This window comes from Falco peregrinus, chromosome 1 (genome assembly GCF_023634155.1).
Source record: "Falco peregrinus isolate bFalPer1 chromosome 1, bFalPer1.pri, whole genome shotgun sequence".
NCBI classification, from domain to species: Eukaryota; Metazoa; Chordata; class Aves; order Falconiformes; family Falconidae; genus Falco; species Falco peregrinus.
In genome coordinates this window covers 87,991,465-88,010,753 of record NC_073721.1, presented here as the reverse complement: position 1 = coordinate 88,010,753, position 19,289 = coordinate 87,991,465, and the positions used below count along the sequence as shown (strand labels likewise).

At 42.2% G+C, this 19,289-nt stretch overlaps 1 protein-coding gene across 2 annotated transcripts in view; it reads left to right on the top strand.

Annotated features, from left to right (window-relative positions):
- PPP4R3A (protein phosphatase 4 regulatory subunit 3A) overlaps positions 1–5,717 on the top strand; it is a 43,077-nt gene extending 37,360 nt beyond the window's left edge. For both annotated transcript variants that reach the window (XM_005241915.4, XM_055802399.1), the window contains exons 13-15: positions 1,679–1,869; positions 2,397–2,623; positions 4,803–5,717. In XM_005241915.4, the coding sequence (XP_005241972.1) occupies positions 1,679–1,869; positions 2,397–2,623; positions 4,803–4,916 (532 nt within the window). In that variant the 3' untranslated portion in view covers positions 4,917–5,717. The remainder of the gene's footprint in view (positions 1–1,678; positions 1,870–2,396; positions 2,624–4,802) is intronic.
- The last annotated feature ends 13,572 nt before the right edge of the window (positions 5,718–19,289 follow it).

Sequence of the window (19,289 nt, the reverse complement as noted above, 5' to 3'; positions counted from 1 at the left end):
AAATGTTGAAGCATTTTCAAAAGTATACATGGGATCTGCAGTTTTGGGTAGTAGTATTTTACAGGTGAGACGATCTTGGCTTGTGTCAGCTTAAGCTTATTGTTTTAAACAGCTGTGAAATTCAAGCCTATGATTCTTGCATTAATGCATGTGTTAGAGCACCCAGCCACTTACTTCAGTAACTTCCATTTAGTATAGGAAGTAAAACATTAGGCTTTTCTTGGCTTAAGTTGAGCTAAGTTGATTGTGTATAGGGGTGTTGCTTGACTTTATCCAGCAGAAAATTATAGCTTCAAGGTCTGTAGCTCAACCAGCCAGCTTTTTACTTTCTTTCTTCATCTTACATAGTGGCTGCACAAGCCCCATTCACAGTCCATGTAATTTCTTAAGTGAAAACCCAGAAATAATAAAATGCAAAACCCAAGAATCTGTTTACCCGTTTTAGCAAAGAATAGTTCAGTAAGGAAGGAGGCCAAAAAATTTGTTGACGCAGGCCACAAAAGTATTCAGAAGAGTGCCACTTAAGTAATATTTTTACACTATTAGCAGAACTTGAATGTAAATGCAGTGTAAAGTGATGCATTGTGTATAGATCCAGATTATAATGTTGGCAAGCAAATTATTCAGTATTAAGATTTTTAAAACTACATTTAGCGTTCTTATTTAATACCTTGTAGTTTCCTAATTTTTCCATTCTGACTTTTTCCTGCAGCCAGTAACGCAAGACCTTTTCTCTAAATAGAATAAGCTGAGACTATATTATTAACATTTTGATTCCAGTAACAGAGACTATGAAAAACATCAAATTTCAGACTTAATTGTGACCAGTGAATTTTGAAGAAGTGCTACAGAAAATGTGTCAACCGTTTCATGCTTTTGTTGGAAATTGACTGTTAAAAATCAACATTAGCAATAAAAAGAGTGTTTTTAACCTCTCTTCCACTTCTCCTCCCCCTATTCTTCAGGGTGCACATCACTGTCCCTCTCCTCCAAGGCCGTAATACTGCTTCTGTGAGAGAAAAGAAAAGGAAAATGGAGCTGAGATAGACCAACACTAGTAATAGATCAAATGGGGAGGGAGAAATAGCACTTTGTATCCAAGGCTCTGAAGAATGCAAAAGTTTGATAGTGACCAAAAATTTAACAGATGGATGTAGCAGAAAGAAATAGCTGTCTTTTTAATGTGTCTATTTTAAACTGAAGTCACATTTAAACTAGATTTGAGGTTGGGTTTGTTTTTCTCTTTAACACATTGGACCCCAAATACTGACAAGTTGTAAAGTATTTTCAGAAAAAGTCTAGTTTCTAAACTCTTTGTTTTACTACTTTTTATTTACCAGTGCAAACTGCTAAACCTAGCCTGAATGCAACTTTAGTGACATTTATTAAAATTACTTTTAATAGTGCTGTTTGTAAGCTACAGAATTTTGGACAAGGTAGAGTAGCCTGAATGTGCTATTAGCAGAGTTCTACCTTATTTGATTCTTTATAAAGAAAAGTTTTTAATGCTTTTTGCATTGAAAATACAAAGATTTGCATTACAGAATGATTTGCTGGTGGTTTTATTGCTCTACAATATTTGTATCTGTAAGCTGTCACTGTAAATGTCAAATAGAATTTTTATTATTAATATGAGCTGGTTTTTTAATCATAAGTTTTAAAACTTACTGTTCTGCAGCATGCGTTCCATTCTGAGAAACCATAGATACAGAAGGGATGCAAGAACCTTGGAGGATGAGGAGGAAATGTGGTTCAATACTGATGAAGACGATATGGAAGATGGAGAGGCAGTGGTGCCCCCTTCTGATAAAACTAAAAATGATGAAGATATTATGGACCCTATCAGTAAATTCATGGAAAGGAAAAAATGTAAGTGATGAGAAGAAGAATGCCATATGGTTTATGTAGGAGCAGTAACTCCTATTCTTTAGTCCTACTGCAATGAAGGCTTTGCATGTATTTATTCCGAAGTTCTTAGATTTTGAAATCGTGACACCAAGTTGGTAGACGACCCCTTCAAAACAAGTTTTGTTGTCTTTAAAATCGGAATGATCCAAAACGTTGTTGATTTCTTAAAGCATTTGAGTGACAATCTTAGCTGATAGCCACGTTTTCCTGTGTTTTATTCAAGTTTCTAATTAAAAATCTTCTTGAAAATGTTCAGGTGATATCATTGGTAGAATAGAAGTGTTCATTCCTGGCCAATGGCAACAGTTGGTAGGTGGTATAGTCGTTTGGAGAGGAAAAAAAAAAGTCTGTGATGACTCACTTTACCAAGTTGTACATAAAATATTAAGCCTTTTCCCACACAGTAAAGTCATTTGTAATTACATTTTTTGCTTGATTATATTGCTTTACTTCCTCAATTTTTTGTGTGTGTATTTTTTTCTCTCCAGTGAAAGAGAGTGAAGAAAAGGAAGTTCTGCTGAAAACTAACCTTTCAGGCCGTCAGAGCCCAAGTTTCAAGCTTTCCTTTTCCAGTGGTACAAAATCTAACCTTACCAGCCAGTCATCTGCAAGTAATCTGCCTGGATCACCAGGGTCTCCCGGATCACCAGGGTCCCCTGGGTCTCCAGGATCAGTTTCTAAAAGCACATCTCAGATGGCAGCTATTACAACTAAGGTAGTTTTGAATGGACATAGGTTGACTTAATTGTTACAGACTAGAAATTTGCTTCAGCATCTCTCCCAAGTTTGTGTGAATTCTGACGTGTTAAGTAATAATGGACTGTCTGGTTTGTGTGTACTTTTTGTCTGGCCTTCAGCATTTTTAAGGAGATCTTTCATGTATATAAAAAGAAATAAAAGCTCTTTTAACGCCCAAACTGTTGAAGTATGAAGCATATCATTAGCTGCTCTTTGCAGTGATCTTTGCTGTGAAATACAGACAACACCTGGCTTTTGTTAAATTGCACAGGGTTGTTTCGCAGGTAGAAATACTTTGGAAACATTGCCAAATTTTGCCAGGCTCCATGATGTCCCATGAGCTCCATTGAGAATTTCTACTGTTCCATTTTTAATATTGTTCAGCATGATAAAACTGGCACGTGTGAAAGAAAGAAATTGTATTATGAAGGGGTGGTTGCTGTAAGCCAGAACAAAAAGTAATTTTTAATATCTTAGCATGACTCCTTTTACCTCTTGAAATAACGTAGTTTTGGGTTGGAACACACTGAAATAGAAGAAGAAAGCCTGTTTAAATAATTTTAAAATACATTGTAGGATGCTGTAAGTATTATTTCCATTTCTGTGGAAGGTCAGGTATGTATCTCAGTTCTCAGGTGGCCTTGGAATAATTCTGATTCCTCCTTATTTTTTAATGCCACCATGCTGCTTGTTCACCTAGTTTTTAGTAAAGGCAAATGGGGTTTTAGGGTTTTTTTCTTCCTTATAGTAAACACGACTTAAGTTTGTGTTTGGGTTACCTTCTGTTGAAAACTCCAGTGTGAGAGGAGTTCAGCTGATGGAAGAACTAAGGGACACTTCCTTTAAATTCTTCTGTGTAGGAAGAGGAAGCAGACTTATTTCATTTATTAAAAAAACACAGTAGTTAATCAAGCACTTCTATAAAGGCATAAAATTGCTTGGAATACAGTTCAGTCTATTCTGTATTTCTGCTGGAGGCTTGTTCTCAAGCGTAATTCCTTGAATCTGAAATGGACTTGACATATGGAGCGTATTGCATACAGTATTGGCTCCAGAATTCCAAGTTGTGATGGGAAAAGAAAAATGATCAGGTTACACTGAATACACAGTGTACTGAAAAAAACTGTTCATGGGTTCAGGCATAAGCTATCTTCTTTCACTGCAGTGTGCACTGTTCGTCAATGTGCTACAGTTGCAAACTAGAAACTGTTGAAATTGGGTTTTTCATTAATTACCTGATCCTATTATTTTATGTGTAGTATACTCAGTGTTATGTTGTATGTGACTGTTCAGAATGTGTGTAACTGGCTGGAATTTTCTGGTTTGGATGTCTGTCACTAGACACCCAAATAAGTAGTACGATCTTTGAGTAAAGCACCAGTAACTGCCATTGTAGTCAAATGCTGGTTGAGCTTCAGAAATTGCAGCTTAGTGTAGTTGGAGGAAGTTATAGAAGTTCATGCTGCTTTTTCATGGGTACAGACCTGCCTAATCTTAAAATTTGTGGTTATTTGCAGTACAAGGGAGTTTTTGATATTACTAGATATGCTTTCATCTTTAGTGGCCAAGTTGTTTAAATTCTGTAAGCTGTATACCTCATTTAATTGTATTATACAAAAAATTCTTTCAGCTATTACACATTTAAAGTAGCTTCTGTGAAGACAGCCTATGTTTTGCAAGTATTGTGATTCAAAAATTCAAATTGAAGGATATTCTGTATTTGTTTCTGAAATGCTTCCAGATTGCTCATTGCTGCAGTCAGCTATGCTTGGTACAAAACAAAAAAAAAACCCACCCACCCACCCCCCCCCCCCCAAAAAAAAAAAAACCATCTTTACAGATAGAGCTGCAGGGGCACTTACAGTGGCACTTAGCAAAACTAAGTAGACTTGTGGATTTTCTTAAATTTCAACTGGAAATACTTCTATCCAGTTCGATAGGTAAAACCCTGTTTTGGACTTACTCATCTAAACATTTTCCAGACAATGTCATTTTCATCCATACTGAAGGATTTATTTTTATTCATTTTACTCAAAACTTCATGAATCAGTATGTGTATGGCAATATTCTGTGCAAACATAATTTTCCAATACAAATGTGAAGTATCAATGTACAAACATTTTCTTAATTATAGTAATTGTGTCTTGTCTTTGTAGGGAGGCCTTGTGGGGCTTGTAGATTATCCTGATGATGATGAAGAGGATGATGAAGATGAAGACAAAGAGGAAACTTTACCTTTGTCAAAGAAAGCAAAGCTTGAGTCATCGTAATGGCAACTGCTGAAGAACATTACCAGTTGGGGGAAGGATATTTTTTCCAAAAACAAAACAAACCCACAGCAAAGCAGCAATCTTTTGTGAATTACTGTGTGTGACACAGATCAACCTATACAAACAGATTTCTGCCAATCAAGTGCCAATTCAAAGGAGCAGAAGAAGGGGAAGAAATACTTCGTTTAGGGGAAGGACTTAACGCCTTTGAGCTCTCCAGCTTGGACCACACATTGCCCTTTTCTCAGGGAAGGAAATGGAAAACAAAACAAAACAAACAAACAAAAAGCCAACAGGGCAGGAGTTTTGTTAGTGGAACTCTGGATTGGCTGGTCAGTTGCTACAATCAGAATATGCTTTCTTGGACCATGTATGAGACTTCTGAAGAAAAGGCATTTTTTGCCATAATTCTTCACTAGTTAAGAATGCCAGCAGTTTCTTTGTATAAAAGAGACCTGCCTTTGAAATCATACATTCTGAACATTTTAGTCAAGCTACAACAGGTTTTAAAACCTCTAAGGGGGAGGGCTGAATATAAAGTTTTCTCTTTTTTTTCTTTTTCTTTTTTTTTGGGGGGTTTTTTTTGGGTTTTTTTTTTTTTTTGTAATCTGTTCCCTTTGCCCTTTAAACTGCAGAAATTTTTTTGGAGGTGGGGGATTTGTTTGTCCCTTCTTGATTAAAGATTGAGTGGAATTCTAGATGTGGTCACTTTTGTGTCATAATTTTTTTTTGCCCCCCTGAGTGTATGCTTAGTTGTTGAGTATATATTTGGGACCATTAAAATTTTTTGATGTAATATAATCTCACTGTTGTGCTGGTACCTGTTTCACCCTGTGTAATTTTGTTCTGCATCACAGTTCTTAATGTGTTTAGGATTTTATGGAAGATGGTATAGTTTTTACCGGGGGAGAAAAAAATCTTACCACAATGTGCATAAAAGCAATACTATTTTGTGACTAAATATTTTATATGAAATTTTACATCAGCAACTGTCGAGAAAAAATTCAGGGAAATAGGATGGGATAAAAAAAGTGAAACCTATAAATATGAAATTAGTATTCCAAAGAGACTTTGAAATTTCGTAACTCAGAACAATGATGGTAGACCAATTCATCAACGTGCAAGGTGGGTGATTTAGGAATACCAATATATTGACTCATTTGACTTACAAAAATAAAAAAGACGTAATTAAAGCTGAAGGAAAATGGCATTAGTGGTATTTTTTTAAAACCTCTGAATCCCTTTGGAATACCAGTTTTAGTGAATCAAAGATGGTTGTAGAATACTCTTTACAAGGATACCATCTTTCAGTATTCTCATACTCAGTTGAAAAACAGCAATTAATCTTTGGGTCTAACTCAATGACTACATTCTTCCCCCTTTTTCCAAAAATCTAAATAATATTAGTTGGTAATTTGAAACTGAACGTTATTTCCTGCTTCCTTACTACTTTTACAGAAGATGGCTTTGATTGCACAGCAGTGCTTCCTAAGAAGGGGAGTTTATTCAGTTGCTTTACAAACGAGACACCCTTACATGTATTTTCTAGTTGGTTTCCTTTTGGACATTCACAGCACCAATGTTGCAACAATCATGATGTTACACGTTAACGTATCACATACAAATAGAAATAAGAGAAATTAAAATCTGAGGCTGGATTATATGTGACCACACCCAGGTGTAGGTTAGCACTTTTGTTTCTGAAAAAGGTATGTTTCGTGGCATATTCTATGCAAACTACAAAAGTCAAAGCTTTTGTGCTTGGACTTCGTATTAATACAAATTAGTAATCTCAGTTTAAATAAGAGTGTGCATTAGGCAAGAATAATTAGCTATCTTTTCCTCAAAAAGTTCATTTGAAATTACTTTCCAGGGTTGAGTTTTTACAGTGTGTTTGAAACGTCTGTGACAGGGCAGTTCTCAGCAATAAATTTTACAGAGAGGGCGAGACTTGAGCACTTGGTCACTACAAGATTCGATACAACCTGCTGCTGCAATGTGAGAGTCCCCATGCTGTCTCAGCGACGTATCTGAAACGTGATTTTTGCAACTTTGGTGTCAGAGCAGACATCGTGATAAGGAAATCTGTCATTTTGCAGGTTTTCTTAAGCAGCCTGAATTTAAATCCTTCCCAATCTGTCAAACTTGCCTTGAGCGTAAAGCTCTTAAAATCTATCCATATCGTCTTCATGTCCTCCAGGCTGTATCTCAGGAAGTCAGTTTGTCTGAGTTGGTTGAAGGAACATTCTTTGTTAACATTTTTTATGTTCCTTCAGCTATTGAGTACTTGATCTTGTGATGTCTGATGCTACAGTCTTCTGAACTTTAAGATACTTTCATAATCGTTGTAGGAATTCTGGATTTTGGACTTGTAGTACTTGAAACATTACATTTAACAAAAGAAATGCTATCCTTGTTACTGGTGTCAGTCAGAATGATAGTGGAAGTAGGAATATTTCTGAGCACCGTGTGTTTTCATGAAGCTCTAAAAGACTGGTAAAATATAGGTTGCACATCTTTTAATGCTGTCTAACTTGCAGTTAGATGGTTAGTTGTCCTCCCAGTTACTTAATGCTTGTGGCCTGACAGGACACGTCGACACTTAGATGATATATTCATGGAAGCTGGAAGTGGTAGGTGAGTTGGAGACAGTGGTGGGTATGCTCTTGTCCAGTGACTTTCACTTTTTACATGGAAATCTTAAAATACATTTCAGGAAAAAAAAGGAAATAGTGGGATTCTGAGAAGTGATAGGTATAAAAAAAGAAAGTGGTCGTGACTTAAGAGGTGAAAAAATTATGTTACGAAACAGTGTTCCATTCTAGATCTTTCTCTGGGCTGATTTTTTTATTTTTATTATTACTAGTTTTAAAACCATTTGTCTGCATCCCAGTAGAGTTGTGTGTATATATTAAACATGGCTTGATCATCTTAATTGCATCTTAACTGTATCCTTAAGTATAGTTTACAGGGCAAACCCTTAAGTATCATACAGGCAAGATGCAACACGCTTGAATCATCAGTATAGGCTCCTGTATTCTTTCAGTGGCTGAAAGACTTGATGCTGGGTACTCTGCGGTACACTGCCCAGCTTTGAGCCTAGGTTTGCTGGGAATACCAGACAAAAGTATATGGAGTACCTGGTACCCCAAGGAAGCGCGCCCTTACGTTAAGGAAGGTAGTTCCAGGTAATCTGGAATATTTCCAGATTTTCTTCCACTGTACGTAGGGGCTTCATTCAGGTAACAGTGCACATCACCAAAAGCTGTTCTCTCCTATGTCGTGAGGATGAAAGGATCTGAAAGCTGGTGCATCTAACAGTAAGTTGCCTCTCAAATGTACCTGTCTGTAATGTACCTGCTTGGTAAACAAGGTCAGACTGTTCATCCACCTCATAGCCCAACCAGGTGAGACATCAGGTTCTTAGGGAATGAAATGTCAAGTAGGCCAAATCCTTTTAACGTACCATTGGGCTGTGGCTTTGCATCTCTGCAGATTTCAGAAACTTTTAGTAAGAGTTTTATTGTTTAAGAGTCAGAGTCTGTTCTCATATTGCTACTGTGGCTCCATTAGAGAACTAGCTACCTTTCAAGTTACAGTGGTTGCCTTGCTAAATTATGTTTCCTAGCATTTGTAGAGTGGCCACAGCAGTTCAGCCTTGCCTTTATCCACTGTTTTACAGCTGTGGAGGTATCCTGGAGTAATGCTGGTGTAGTACTGCAGTTGCCTTGAGGATATTGAGACCCATTACAGGTAAATTGTGAAAGTAGGAGGCCGGATGAGTTACTGCTTAGGCTCACCCACAGCGTAAGTGTAAAACCAGACAAGCATTCAAAGAGGAGAAGTTGCCAACAACTGAAGTTTTTCAAGCTAAGCTGTCCATGTGCACGTTCTCCACCTGCTCCTACTGCTTTCTCTTGGAGTCCGGAGGAAATGAAGGTAATACGCAACTTACAGTTCAGTCCAGAAAGGAGGCGAGTCATGTGGGCATGCTACAGATCGAGCAAAACCATCTGTGGGAGGATTTGTAATGCCTACCTTCAACCAGAGCCATAATTTAAAGTCTTGTTACTCTTGCGAGGGAGGCACAACTTACTATATTTTCTTAGGTGGCTGGCTATCTGGCAGACAGTTATCTCAATGTAATACTGCTTTAGTTGGAATCGTGTTCATTGGAGACAGTGAGTCTTGTAGGGGTTTTATATAAATTGAAATTAACAAAATTACTGAAAGCTGAAATAAAACCCTGCAGACTGCTGGAAGAAAGGCAATCAAAAAAGGGACCAAGGAGATGTAGTCTTCTGTATGCAAATTGTATTTATGAACAGTGTAAAAATATGTAAACCAGTGGGTAACATCAAAGAAAAAAACAACACATAGAATGCTACTGGCAAATGATTGAAATAGTTCCTGATGCACAGTGATTTCAGACCTGTGGCAGTAGCCTCGCTGTGCACTGTTGCATCTCCTGGAGATGTAAGGTATCTGTCTCAGAACTCTGAAATGGCTCTGTGTGAATGACTGCTTGTAGTTTAGGTTGAGACCTGGAAATTACTCGGTGTAGGGTAGAATTATGCTCACAAAGTGTGCATCAGTAATAAAGACCAGGGATGATTTGGGCTGAACAGCATTGATTTTGGTACTCCACTTGTAAGCAACTTTAAAGATACTGTACGTGGGCTGCCCACCAAAAGGGTTCAGAAGCATTCAGTAGTTGCGTGTATATCGCTGTTCATTAGCATTGCTTCTGGAAGCACGTGCACGCCACAGCCCTTCCAATATGCTCATGAGTTTTCCGATGAGGCTAGTGTTTTCTCTTGTGTTTCAGATGTACACCTCAGTGGCTGAAATCTTGGAAATTTGATTTTAAGGTGTGCTTACCTCAGTAAGGCTTATTTAAGCCTGCTGATACTGAGTGGCCTTTGGACGGCTTTGGTGTTCAGGTGGGAGGTTGATGCTGTTAGGTTGGAGAGTTCAGTACCGTCTTCCGTCCCCCTGGTGAGGCCAGAGACAGTACGACTGTACCTTCATCCTCACTGAACTGGTGTTGAAAGGTCAAGGATCCCCAAAGGCAGCTGTGATCGGGGATGTGCAATCTGCTAATGTCGCCATTTAGCAGGATTTGATCAGCGTTGTGACTCAGGATGTGGAGGTAACTGGAAGCAGCTCCTGATGAACAGAGTCACAGGAGTCTGTGCTAACAACATTGAGCATTTAGGAGAAACTTTAAAAAAACCTACATTTCAAATCTGCTTCTACTTTTACACATCTGAAAATGTGTTAAATTATCTTACCCTGAAAAAAAGCCTGTTTCCTCCCCATGGCTCCGCTCCCCCACCTCCACAACCCCCAAAACAGAAGTGACTTCTCTGCTGCCGTCAGTCAGGATTTTTTAGGTCAGCCAGGAGAGCTAGAAGCTGCAATTCTTTCTGAAGAAATAACTTCATTAAAACCAGCAAGAGAGCACAGCTTTTAACATATTTCAGTTTAGTCTCAAAGCAGAAATAAACCTACCTCTTCAAGGTCTAGATTACCCGCGGTAAGAAACAAGGAAGATGTAAATGTTTGTTTTTCATGGGTGGGAGAGCCGAGTACCAAAGCTAGTAACAGAGTAATACAAGTGTTTGTCCATCTTCAGAAGTTTTTGTATGTGTCTGCTCTTCATAAAGCACCTTTCAAATGTTCTTAGTACTTAGATAAAGATATAGCTAGCTATTTAATATATAGGCCCCATTTCATCTTTAGAGCATGTGTTCCTTTGGAATCAAGTATGGAGGTGCGTGTATTTTGTTAGACCAGTTGTGTTGCAGGATTTTTTTTTTTATACGGTTGTCCCTCAGGGCCATACAGATGTTCTGCACATCAGAGTGAGAATAACCAGTCCTTACTGCTCACTGTTATGAACAGGACACCAGGTAGAACCTCTCAAGTACTCAGCTGGCTGACCTTTGGACTTTGCTCTTGCTCCATTTGGTGAGAAAGATGCACTTTCTGTACTTGGACATTCAAAAGAAAACCTCCCTGTAGAGTGAGGTGCCTGGTACCAGTGACCTAAGCTAAACTCAAGCCTCTAGAATCTGAACTCCACGCATTTGATATGTTTAATTTTCCTGATTGAATGGTATCTAATTCATGTTAATTTTGTAGTAAGGAAGAGCTACATTTGCATGACATGTTTGCATACAGATCTATCTTGACAGCTCTTTAGCTGAAAGGTCCGTTATCTGTGGCTGCACCATGTGTGATGTGATTCCCGAAGGGAATGGTTGTAGTAGTTGTGTAGTTTGTTTGGAGTTATGAGCTGTCTTTTGCAGCCTATAGCTAATGCAAGGGTACTCGATTGTAGCCCTGAGGAAAAACACATTCCTACCTCATAAACTAGTGGCTCCAGATGCCAGATGAGGTGCGTGGCGGCTTTACGGTGAACACACTTTGCCCCTCATCCCTGAGCACAACTTGGGTCAAGTTCTACCCGAGACACTGCCCAAGTATCCTTATTTTTGACATCTAATAACCGTGTTGCTTTTCTACCTTTTGACTCAAAGAGGTCAAGATGAGAGGGAGACCACATGCATGGCAGTAGCATAAGGGAGGAACAAGGTGCTAGCCTTTGGCTATCCAGCTGCAAGAAGTGAATCATTCTGATACCTGCAGCCGTATCTTCTTTTGACATCCAAGAACAGGACAGAGCTTTTCCCAGTGTCACTATCCATCCGAGTTAGGAATAACCAGAGTGTCAAGTTAGCGCTCTAGTCCCAAGAACAGCAGGCTAGTTACAGCATCTCTGTCGCAAGACAGATCACCTTTGTTTTACCAGACAATTATGTTAGCCTCTATACCATGTGCTGACGTTTCCATAATAAACTGTGAGATCTCTTGGTTCTTACCATAAACATCAGAACAATAGCAGGAAATCTACAGACATTGTGTGTGCGTTTGTTTATTTTGATTATATCATCATCCCTAATGAGATCACTATAACTATTTCCATCTTCTGTGTGCCACAAGCCTCAATGGATTGTTACAAATCTTGTTCATCTTGCAATTTTCCTTCACAGTGAAGCAATATTACTCAGCCTCAGGACTGATGTTAATACATCATTTTAAAGGAAAAAGAAATTAAATATGTGCCTAAATATATGGATCCTCCTAAAGGGGTCATTTCAGGAATGAAGGATATCCACTTAGACTACTACAAGTGTAATGACAAATATCCATAGACTGTGAAAAATGAACTCCTTTTTGTGTATGGAAAGGTGTAGAGGAATGCAGGCAGTGGGTTGATTAGCATTGATAACATGCAGCTGTGGCCTTGCCTCAATGGCAGAGGGTTGGTTGACATGGACCATGTGCAGCTGTAGCTCGTTCCCACTAAGTAGTTAAATAGACCTGAGGATTGTCTGACAGAGGAGCAGTGTGGTCTGACCTCTGGAGGAAGGAGAAGCAGCATGGACAGTAGAATCTGACGGATGGTAAAAACCTTGTTGCAGCCTGATAGTTTGTTTGTGCTGCAACAGAAAGGATCAGCAGGCTACTGGTGATGAATAAAAACTAGATGAAGAGAGCCAGGTGGCTGCCAGTGTGCCCTTTGGAAGCCACTTGTACAGCTCTGAGAAGAGCCAGCTACAGACGGCTGTGATGGCTGTTAAAATCCAGAATACCAAAAGACACCCAAGATAGAAGATGCCACATTCAGCATATTATAAATGAGGGCATAAAACTGCTCACCGGAACAGCAAAGCGTCTTGCTCTGCAAGACCTGAATTTGTAGTTCACTGACGTTTTTGGGGAGTCCTTACAGTTACCTGCTCCAAATGTGAAAGCAAGCTTCCATTTGCCTGTCCTTCTCCTGAGCTGTACCTGACAACTAGAACCTTTGCAAGCCAGATGTGTGATGTTGATAGCTAAACCATTCACATCACCTCATCTATTTCTAGCCATTATCCAGACATTTAATGGTAGCTACTATTTCACAACATAGCCCACCTTTTAATAACTGGTTGGTTGATAGATCTTTCTCACTGAGCATCAAGGCTTTCTACTGCGGCAATAATATGCTATGGCTGTTTTATGGTGCTGCTAATATCAAAATGTGTCTGGCAGCTTGCAGATTCCTGCTGGCCTTTGTAAAATATTAGTGAAGTATGGCTTGGTGGCTGATGTAGATCAGGTATGATAGTGTGTACAGCGTAGTGAATACAATCACTACAACATGGGTCTGATCTTTGTGCTTTTTGGACACCCCAGCTACTGCTACATCAAAAAGTGAGAGAATTGAGTAATGCTGATGGATAATCTGCCTACAGCTCTTCCATCAGAATATGAGGACAGGCAGGAAGGAGGCCTGTATAGCCAAGGAAGAGGATGGCTTTTGAATAATAGACTTACCAAAATTGTGTGCTCTACAGTGAGTTTACAGTCACTACAGCATCTGTGAAATACCAGTGTTATAATGCAAATAGCAACAATAACAATTCCCTCAAGAATCCGTAGCTGAAAAACAATCTATCTCATTTCTAAAAGAGTCGAGCCCATGTGATTTAAAGTCTGTTTCTCTTCACGTTGACCTTCTCTAAATAAGATTTAACTTACATAATTCAACTAGAATCAAAGCCACCTTCTGTGTTTCAGCACGTTAAGTCTGTGCACAGGAAACATAAACCAGTTTTTACCATATTCTTGTAAAATAGCTATCTCTAACCCCTTCTTCAGTGTTATCACTGGACAACCTCAGTTTCGGGCCTTCTGTCACAACCCCTTAAAACTGGAGTCTTTAATTTCATTAGTTCCCCAGATTCTTAAAATTCTTCTACATATGTCTGCAGAAGTGAATTCAGGGTGATGTTTGAGCAGGTAGCACAGACACAAATTTCCCCATTCTGCACATTGTTCACTGTTCAAAAAAATGGCTTTCCTTTTGGTAGATACCTAAGGTGGTGGTCCCGGTCCTACCATCATCTACCTCCACTCTGAGGCTTTGTCAACTTCTCCTTTGAGTGTTTTCCTTGCACATGAATTTACACTTCAACTTTAGCCAGCCTAAGTACTTTCCAAAGCCACTTATCTTTGGTTGTGCTTGCCTGTTATTTTCATATAGCCCCCAGTGTCGTCAATATAGATATTGATACACTTCTGTATAACTAAAGTGCCAAAACAGCAGTCTGAAGAATGAACAATTCCCTAAAGCACTGGATCTTCAAAATCATGTTCTGTTTTTATAAGGACATATGCTAGTGATTATTGACAGGAGTTGATGATTTGAAAATATTTTCAAATCACCAGTATTAAATCTTTAACATAGTCAGAAGATGTGCCATTTCATACATAGAAGTTCTTTCTATGCTTCCCTTTTTCCCTTTAGAGCGGCCAGTAACAGTCCCTAGCACAGTCCTGTTGGTGCTTCTCTTCTCGTGATTCCCAGTTAATGCTGCTGGTGCAGTTCTTCTTTCGCTTCCTGCCAAAGAGAGAAACTGAGGAACACACACGGCAACCACCTGCCTCGGTTATGTTCTGTGCTTTGATGAGAACCCAAGCTTCAGGATAATCTCCCCAAGCCTTTACACAATTACTTTGGTCCTTGCCTCTTCAGTAATCACTTTCTCAACAGACCAGGCCCTATCACACCTTTAAAACCTACAAGACACCTTTCCCTCTTTGCTGCTCCTTCAAATGATGTCTTTCCTGATTTGCTGGACCTGTAGTTCCTAGCTCCTGTACCTGAGCTCACCGCTTTAGATCACCATGACCAGACTTGTTTCCTTTGGCTCCTCTTTAGCTTATGACTCTAATTCAAATGTATTTGTTCTCTTTTCTTTCAGGCTCACGAGCATTCCTTGACTGCTGTGGCACTCATTGCTTCTCTAGAGGGTTCAAGTGAAGGAGGTTACACCATCGTTCCTGTGTTTGCCTGAGCTGTGAGTACTCCTCCCTTGCTTTCCAGTTCATGCAAAGAGCCCTAAACCACTGCTGCCTCTTCATCTTCTCCCCCACTTTTGCTCAGTATTAACTTTATTGTTTGCCTCGTGTATTTGACTCTGCATCTATGAACTCAGATGATTATGAGATATTCTGCCCAAACTCGCTCCTTGTATTTCAGATTCTGTATTATGTTAATCTCATCAGGAGCCTACGCAGCTGGCTTAATTTCAGTGCTGAATGAACACCCTGTCCTGTACCAAAGGTTAACACTGGGTTTTATGTGAGTTTCTCTTTGAATCTTTTCTTTCAGATACCAGCCACACAGACACCCTAAATCACCAGTATCCCCCCACCCCCCTGCCCCAATTCAGATGGGTCGAAGGCACATAACCAAATACTTTTGGGGCTTTGTGTGTGTTTTGTTAGCACATACAGTTTTGTTTCTTTTCATTTTCATTCAAATTTCTCTAACACTTTCTTTATCACCTTTGTCCAAACAAAATGAACTATACTGAAAACAGCATTTCAGAATCGGATATTGCAAGGAGCAAAGCTATCTTCCGGCCACCTTCTTTTTTTCCTGGCACCCATTGTTTACAGCTTCAGAGTCTATTTAAAGTAAACTTGCTTCATAGCTGAGAAGCTGGGTGATGAGCAGTAGAGTCATATTTAGAAGAAAGCTACTTAATAACAGTCCCAAGCAAAGGAGGAGAAAAAGCCCTTTTCTGATTACCATGAGTTTAACTCTCATATTGTAACCTCGTGAATTCTGTTATTCCTATCCCTCAGCAACTTACACTTCAGACAGCAGAAGAATGGTGGAGCTTTGTTGATGGTTGTAATCGTTGCTAGGGGACAGTCTGAGGGAGGTGAATCATGCCATTTACAGTCAGCCTAAAGGAACATTTGGGAATGCTTGAGCTTAGAAATTTCCTTCTGTGGTCTGTTGTTGAGAGTTGAGTGCTTTGTGGCTGTGAAGACTGCTTTAGAAATACACATGATGACAACAGAGGCATTAAACATCCTGGTGTCCTTAGTTGCTTGTACCTTTGTATATGTTTTAAATTGTTGTTCTGATACTTCTTACTTATTTGATAATTATGGTTTTAGTTAAAAGCTGACTGTATAAAAATGGTATGAAAAGAAAGCTGTTGAAAATCACCTTAAAATTAAATGCTACAAATTTTCATAATTTCTTTACTGTAAGAAGCATGGCTTCCAAATGCAATTGCATGTACATGTCTGGATCTGAACTTTCTTGGATATATTCACAGGCATTTGTTTTATTTTGTCTGCTGTGGGAAAGCAGCAGCTTCAAATACCATCAGAAATGAGAACTTAAACTGTAGGTAGGCGAGGTTTTACAAGTGACTTCTCTGGTGAAACACAAGGTGGGTAAATAAAAGTGCTCACACTGTGAATGCTAAGCAACAGTTTGGAGAGAACATAGAGGAAGCAGTTATAGGCCTCGCTGGGACCAATGGTATGATACAGAATCACCGAGGAGAAAAAACGCCGAACGTATATAAATTTGAGGGTCTAATGGCCAGAGTGTGGATTTTGCCCAAGGCGGGCAGCCTGCCCTGCCCAAGGCCCGTGCTGTGCACCCAAGGCTGAACTCTGCAGGGCTCCAGGGCGAGCCTGGGCTTGTTCCTCTTCAGGTCAGCAGGGTTTACTAGCATGCAGCACTCTTGCCTGGCCAGCGAGAAGTGTGTGGCCCAAAAGAGCGGTTAGACACAGGGACTTCAGAGGACTGGCTGCTGGGCATCACTGAGCGCACCGCCTGCAGCCTTCCAGCTCTTCAGCCAGGGGCTGCAGACCCCTGGCAGCACTTCGGTTCCCCCGTGTGCGTGCTGGAAGAGTTTAACGGTGTTTTTACACGCTAGGCCAGTGGTACCGCTTTTCCAACCGGCAAGTGTTACTTCCTGCCGTTGTGCTTTCAGCACGAGGTGAGAACGCAGCCGCCCGCCGCAGCCCCCTCTCCCTCGCTCCGGCCCGGGCGGGACGCGCCTCCTGCGACATCGGTCGCGACCGGCAGAGGGCGCCCGGCCCCTGCCCGCCGCGGCGGCGGCGGCGGCATCGCCGTCCCCAGCGCTATCCCCATCCCCAGTCCTGCTACTGTGGCTGCACCTCCAGTACCTGCTATGCTACTGCTAGAGGCCAAACATTTTCTGTAACGCAGACAGTACCGTTGAATATCGTGTGAGCATTTGGCACCTAATAGCATCCCCAGCAGGACTTCCTGGATAGGAAGTTCGGGTTTTGTAATCATGTTCCATGATGTGCCCTCCCTTTTGATTACCTCGCTACTGGCACACCTAGATTGAACCACGCAAATGTTGCTTCATTTCAGGAGTTTGTGGAGGTGTACTCCTACAAATGAGTTGCATCCAAGTTGTGAAAATTAGGAAAGCATTCTTGTATTTGTATTCCATCTTCTCTGAAGGGGACTATATATTTTTCAAAGATTCAGTTCTTTTTCTTTTGACTCTGTTGATCAACACACCCATCCTCTGTTGTAAGTACTGCAGTAACAGCTTATAAAATTTTATTTAATGAAATCTGTTCACAAAATAGATCATAAGGCTTCACGAAGTTAAAATATAGCAGTCCATCTCTCCGAATTGAGAAATTATTAACCATCCTTCTTTCTATCTCCACACCTGAGCAGCAGCTGCTGCGCTCACAACCTTACCTGTTTCTCCTTCCAACTGCAACAGATGTTTCCCTTGCAAACCTTCCTTCTTTCCAGGTTCAGAAATGTTTGGACTATACGACTCGCACAACAAAGAGTTAATTTAGCTATTTGTACCTTCCCGGTATATCCTCCTAAGTCAGTCATAGGAAAACAGCTGTACCGGCAGTTCACGTGGGCAGCTCCAGCTCGCAGCCAGGAGTTACCCTGCCCCGGTCTACACGTTTGAGGATTAAAACTGAATCGCATGCCTCGAACAGCAAGTTCACCAGCTAATTTAGGGCCATTCCCGTGCAATAATGGTATCCATCCAAATGCAAATCAGAAGCCCGAAACCCGGGCTGCTCTTGCTTTCTTCAAGGAGCACGCAGTAGCTTCCCCCGCCGGGCGGACCCGAGGGGGTACCCGGGAGGACCCGAGGGGCTGCGGGGGAGCAGGGGCAGCCGAGGAGCCATACAGGCACACAGCACCCTCTCCCGTGGTGGCAAGTGTCCCTTTCTGCCCTCTTAGAGCCGGTCAGAAGCAAACACGAAGTCCGACCTCACTCCTGTATCGGAGTATCGGTGACCGATGCTACCAGAAGGCGCAGGGTCCTCGATACGTACAGGGCTGCCTAAAACCAGGATCCTCAGGGAGCCTGTCATTAACACCGCCCCTCAGAGGGACAAACAGGCCACGGCGAGGAACATCGGCGGCTGTCGCTTGGGGACAGACTGCTTGCAAACTGCTCGGGTCCCTCGGGCAAAACAACAGATGTCCGCCCCTCAGCCGATCCGCAGACACGCACGGCCCGCCCGCCTGCTCAGGGCGACGCGCGGGAGGCGAAGCGGTGTCGCGATGGCTGCGCCTGTGAGGAGCGAAGTACGCCGCCAAACGCCGGTCCTGACAAAGCCGAACCTCACCGCGCAACGGCTCGGCTTTATGCCTAGGTTACACATATATTTATACATAAAATATATATTTACATATAAACATACATATAAACGATATTTACGCCAAGCCGGAGATAAACGAGGCAGATATCTCCCAGATTACCTGGGGTTCTTTTTTCCTTTCTGTCCCCTCAGAGAAGATTCCGCGCCCGCAGGAAGGCACTGGGCCGCACAGGCCGCCCACAGCGACACCCGTAACGCTGCCGCGCCTCGGGCAAGCGGCGCTGAGGGGCCCCGCCAGCGTCTCGCTGCGCTTCGCCTCAGGCGCGCACGCAACAGGTCGCGCCTCCCGCCGTTCTCGGCTTTCCCGCTACCGCGCTGCAACCGGGCGCTGGCGCGGCGGGCGTGCTGTGTGCCCCGTGCAGCCCGCCGTGCCTGCTGTGCGCCGTGCAGCCCGCCGCGCCCCGTGCAGCCCGCCGGCACGCGGGCACTCTCGCGCTTTTTAAAGCGGGAAGTTCCAAGCCGCGCGCCAGCGTCCCGCACCCGCGTTGCCCGCGGAGGAGCGCACAGAGCCTGGCGGCTCCGAGCGACGGCTGCGAGCGGGCGCGCAGCTCTCACCCCCCGCGGCGCGGTCCCGGAGCCGCCCGCGCCGCCACCTCGGTTCAAACGGGGGAACGAGGTGCAGCCCGAGGGCAGAGCAGGGTCGCTCCTGCCTCCCGCCTCCGCGGCGCCGGCCCCCCCCCACCGCCCCCTCAGCTCTGGGCCCGGGGACCTAGCCGCCGCGGGGGCGGGGCGGGGCGGCCGCTCCCGGGAGACGCTACAGGCTGGTGCAGCCGGGTCGGGCAGTGCACGGGAAACCGCCGGCAGCTCGCCCCGGCCCCGCACGCG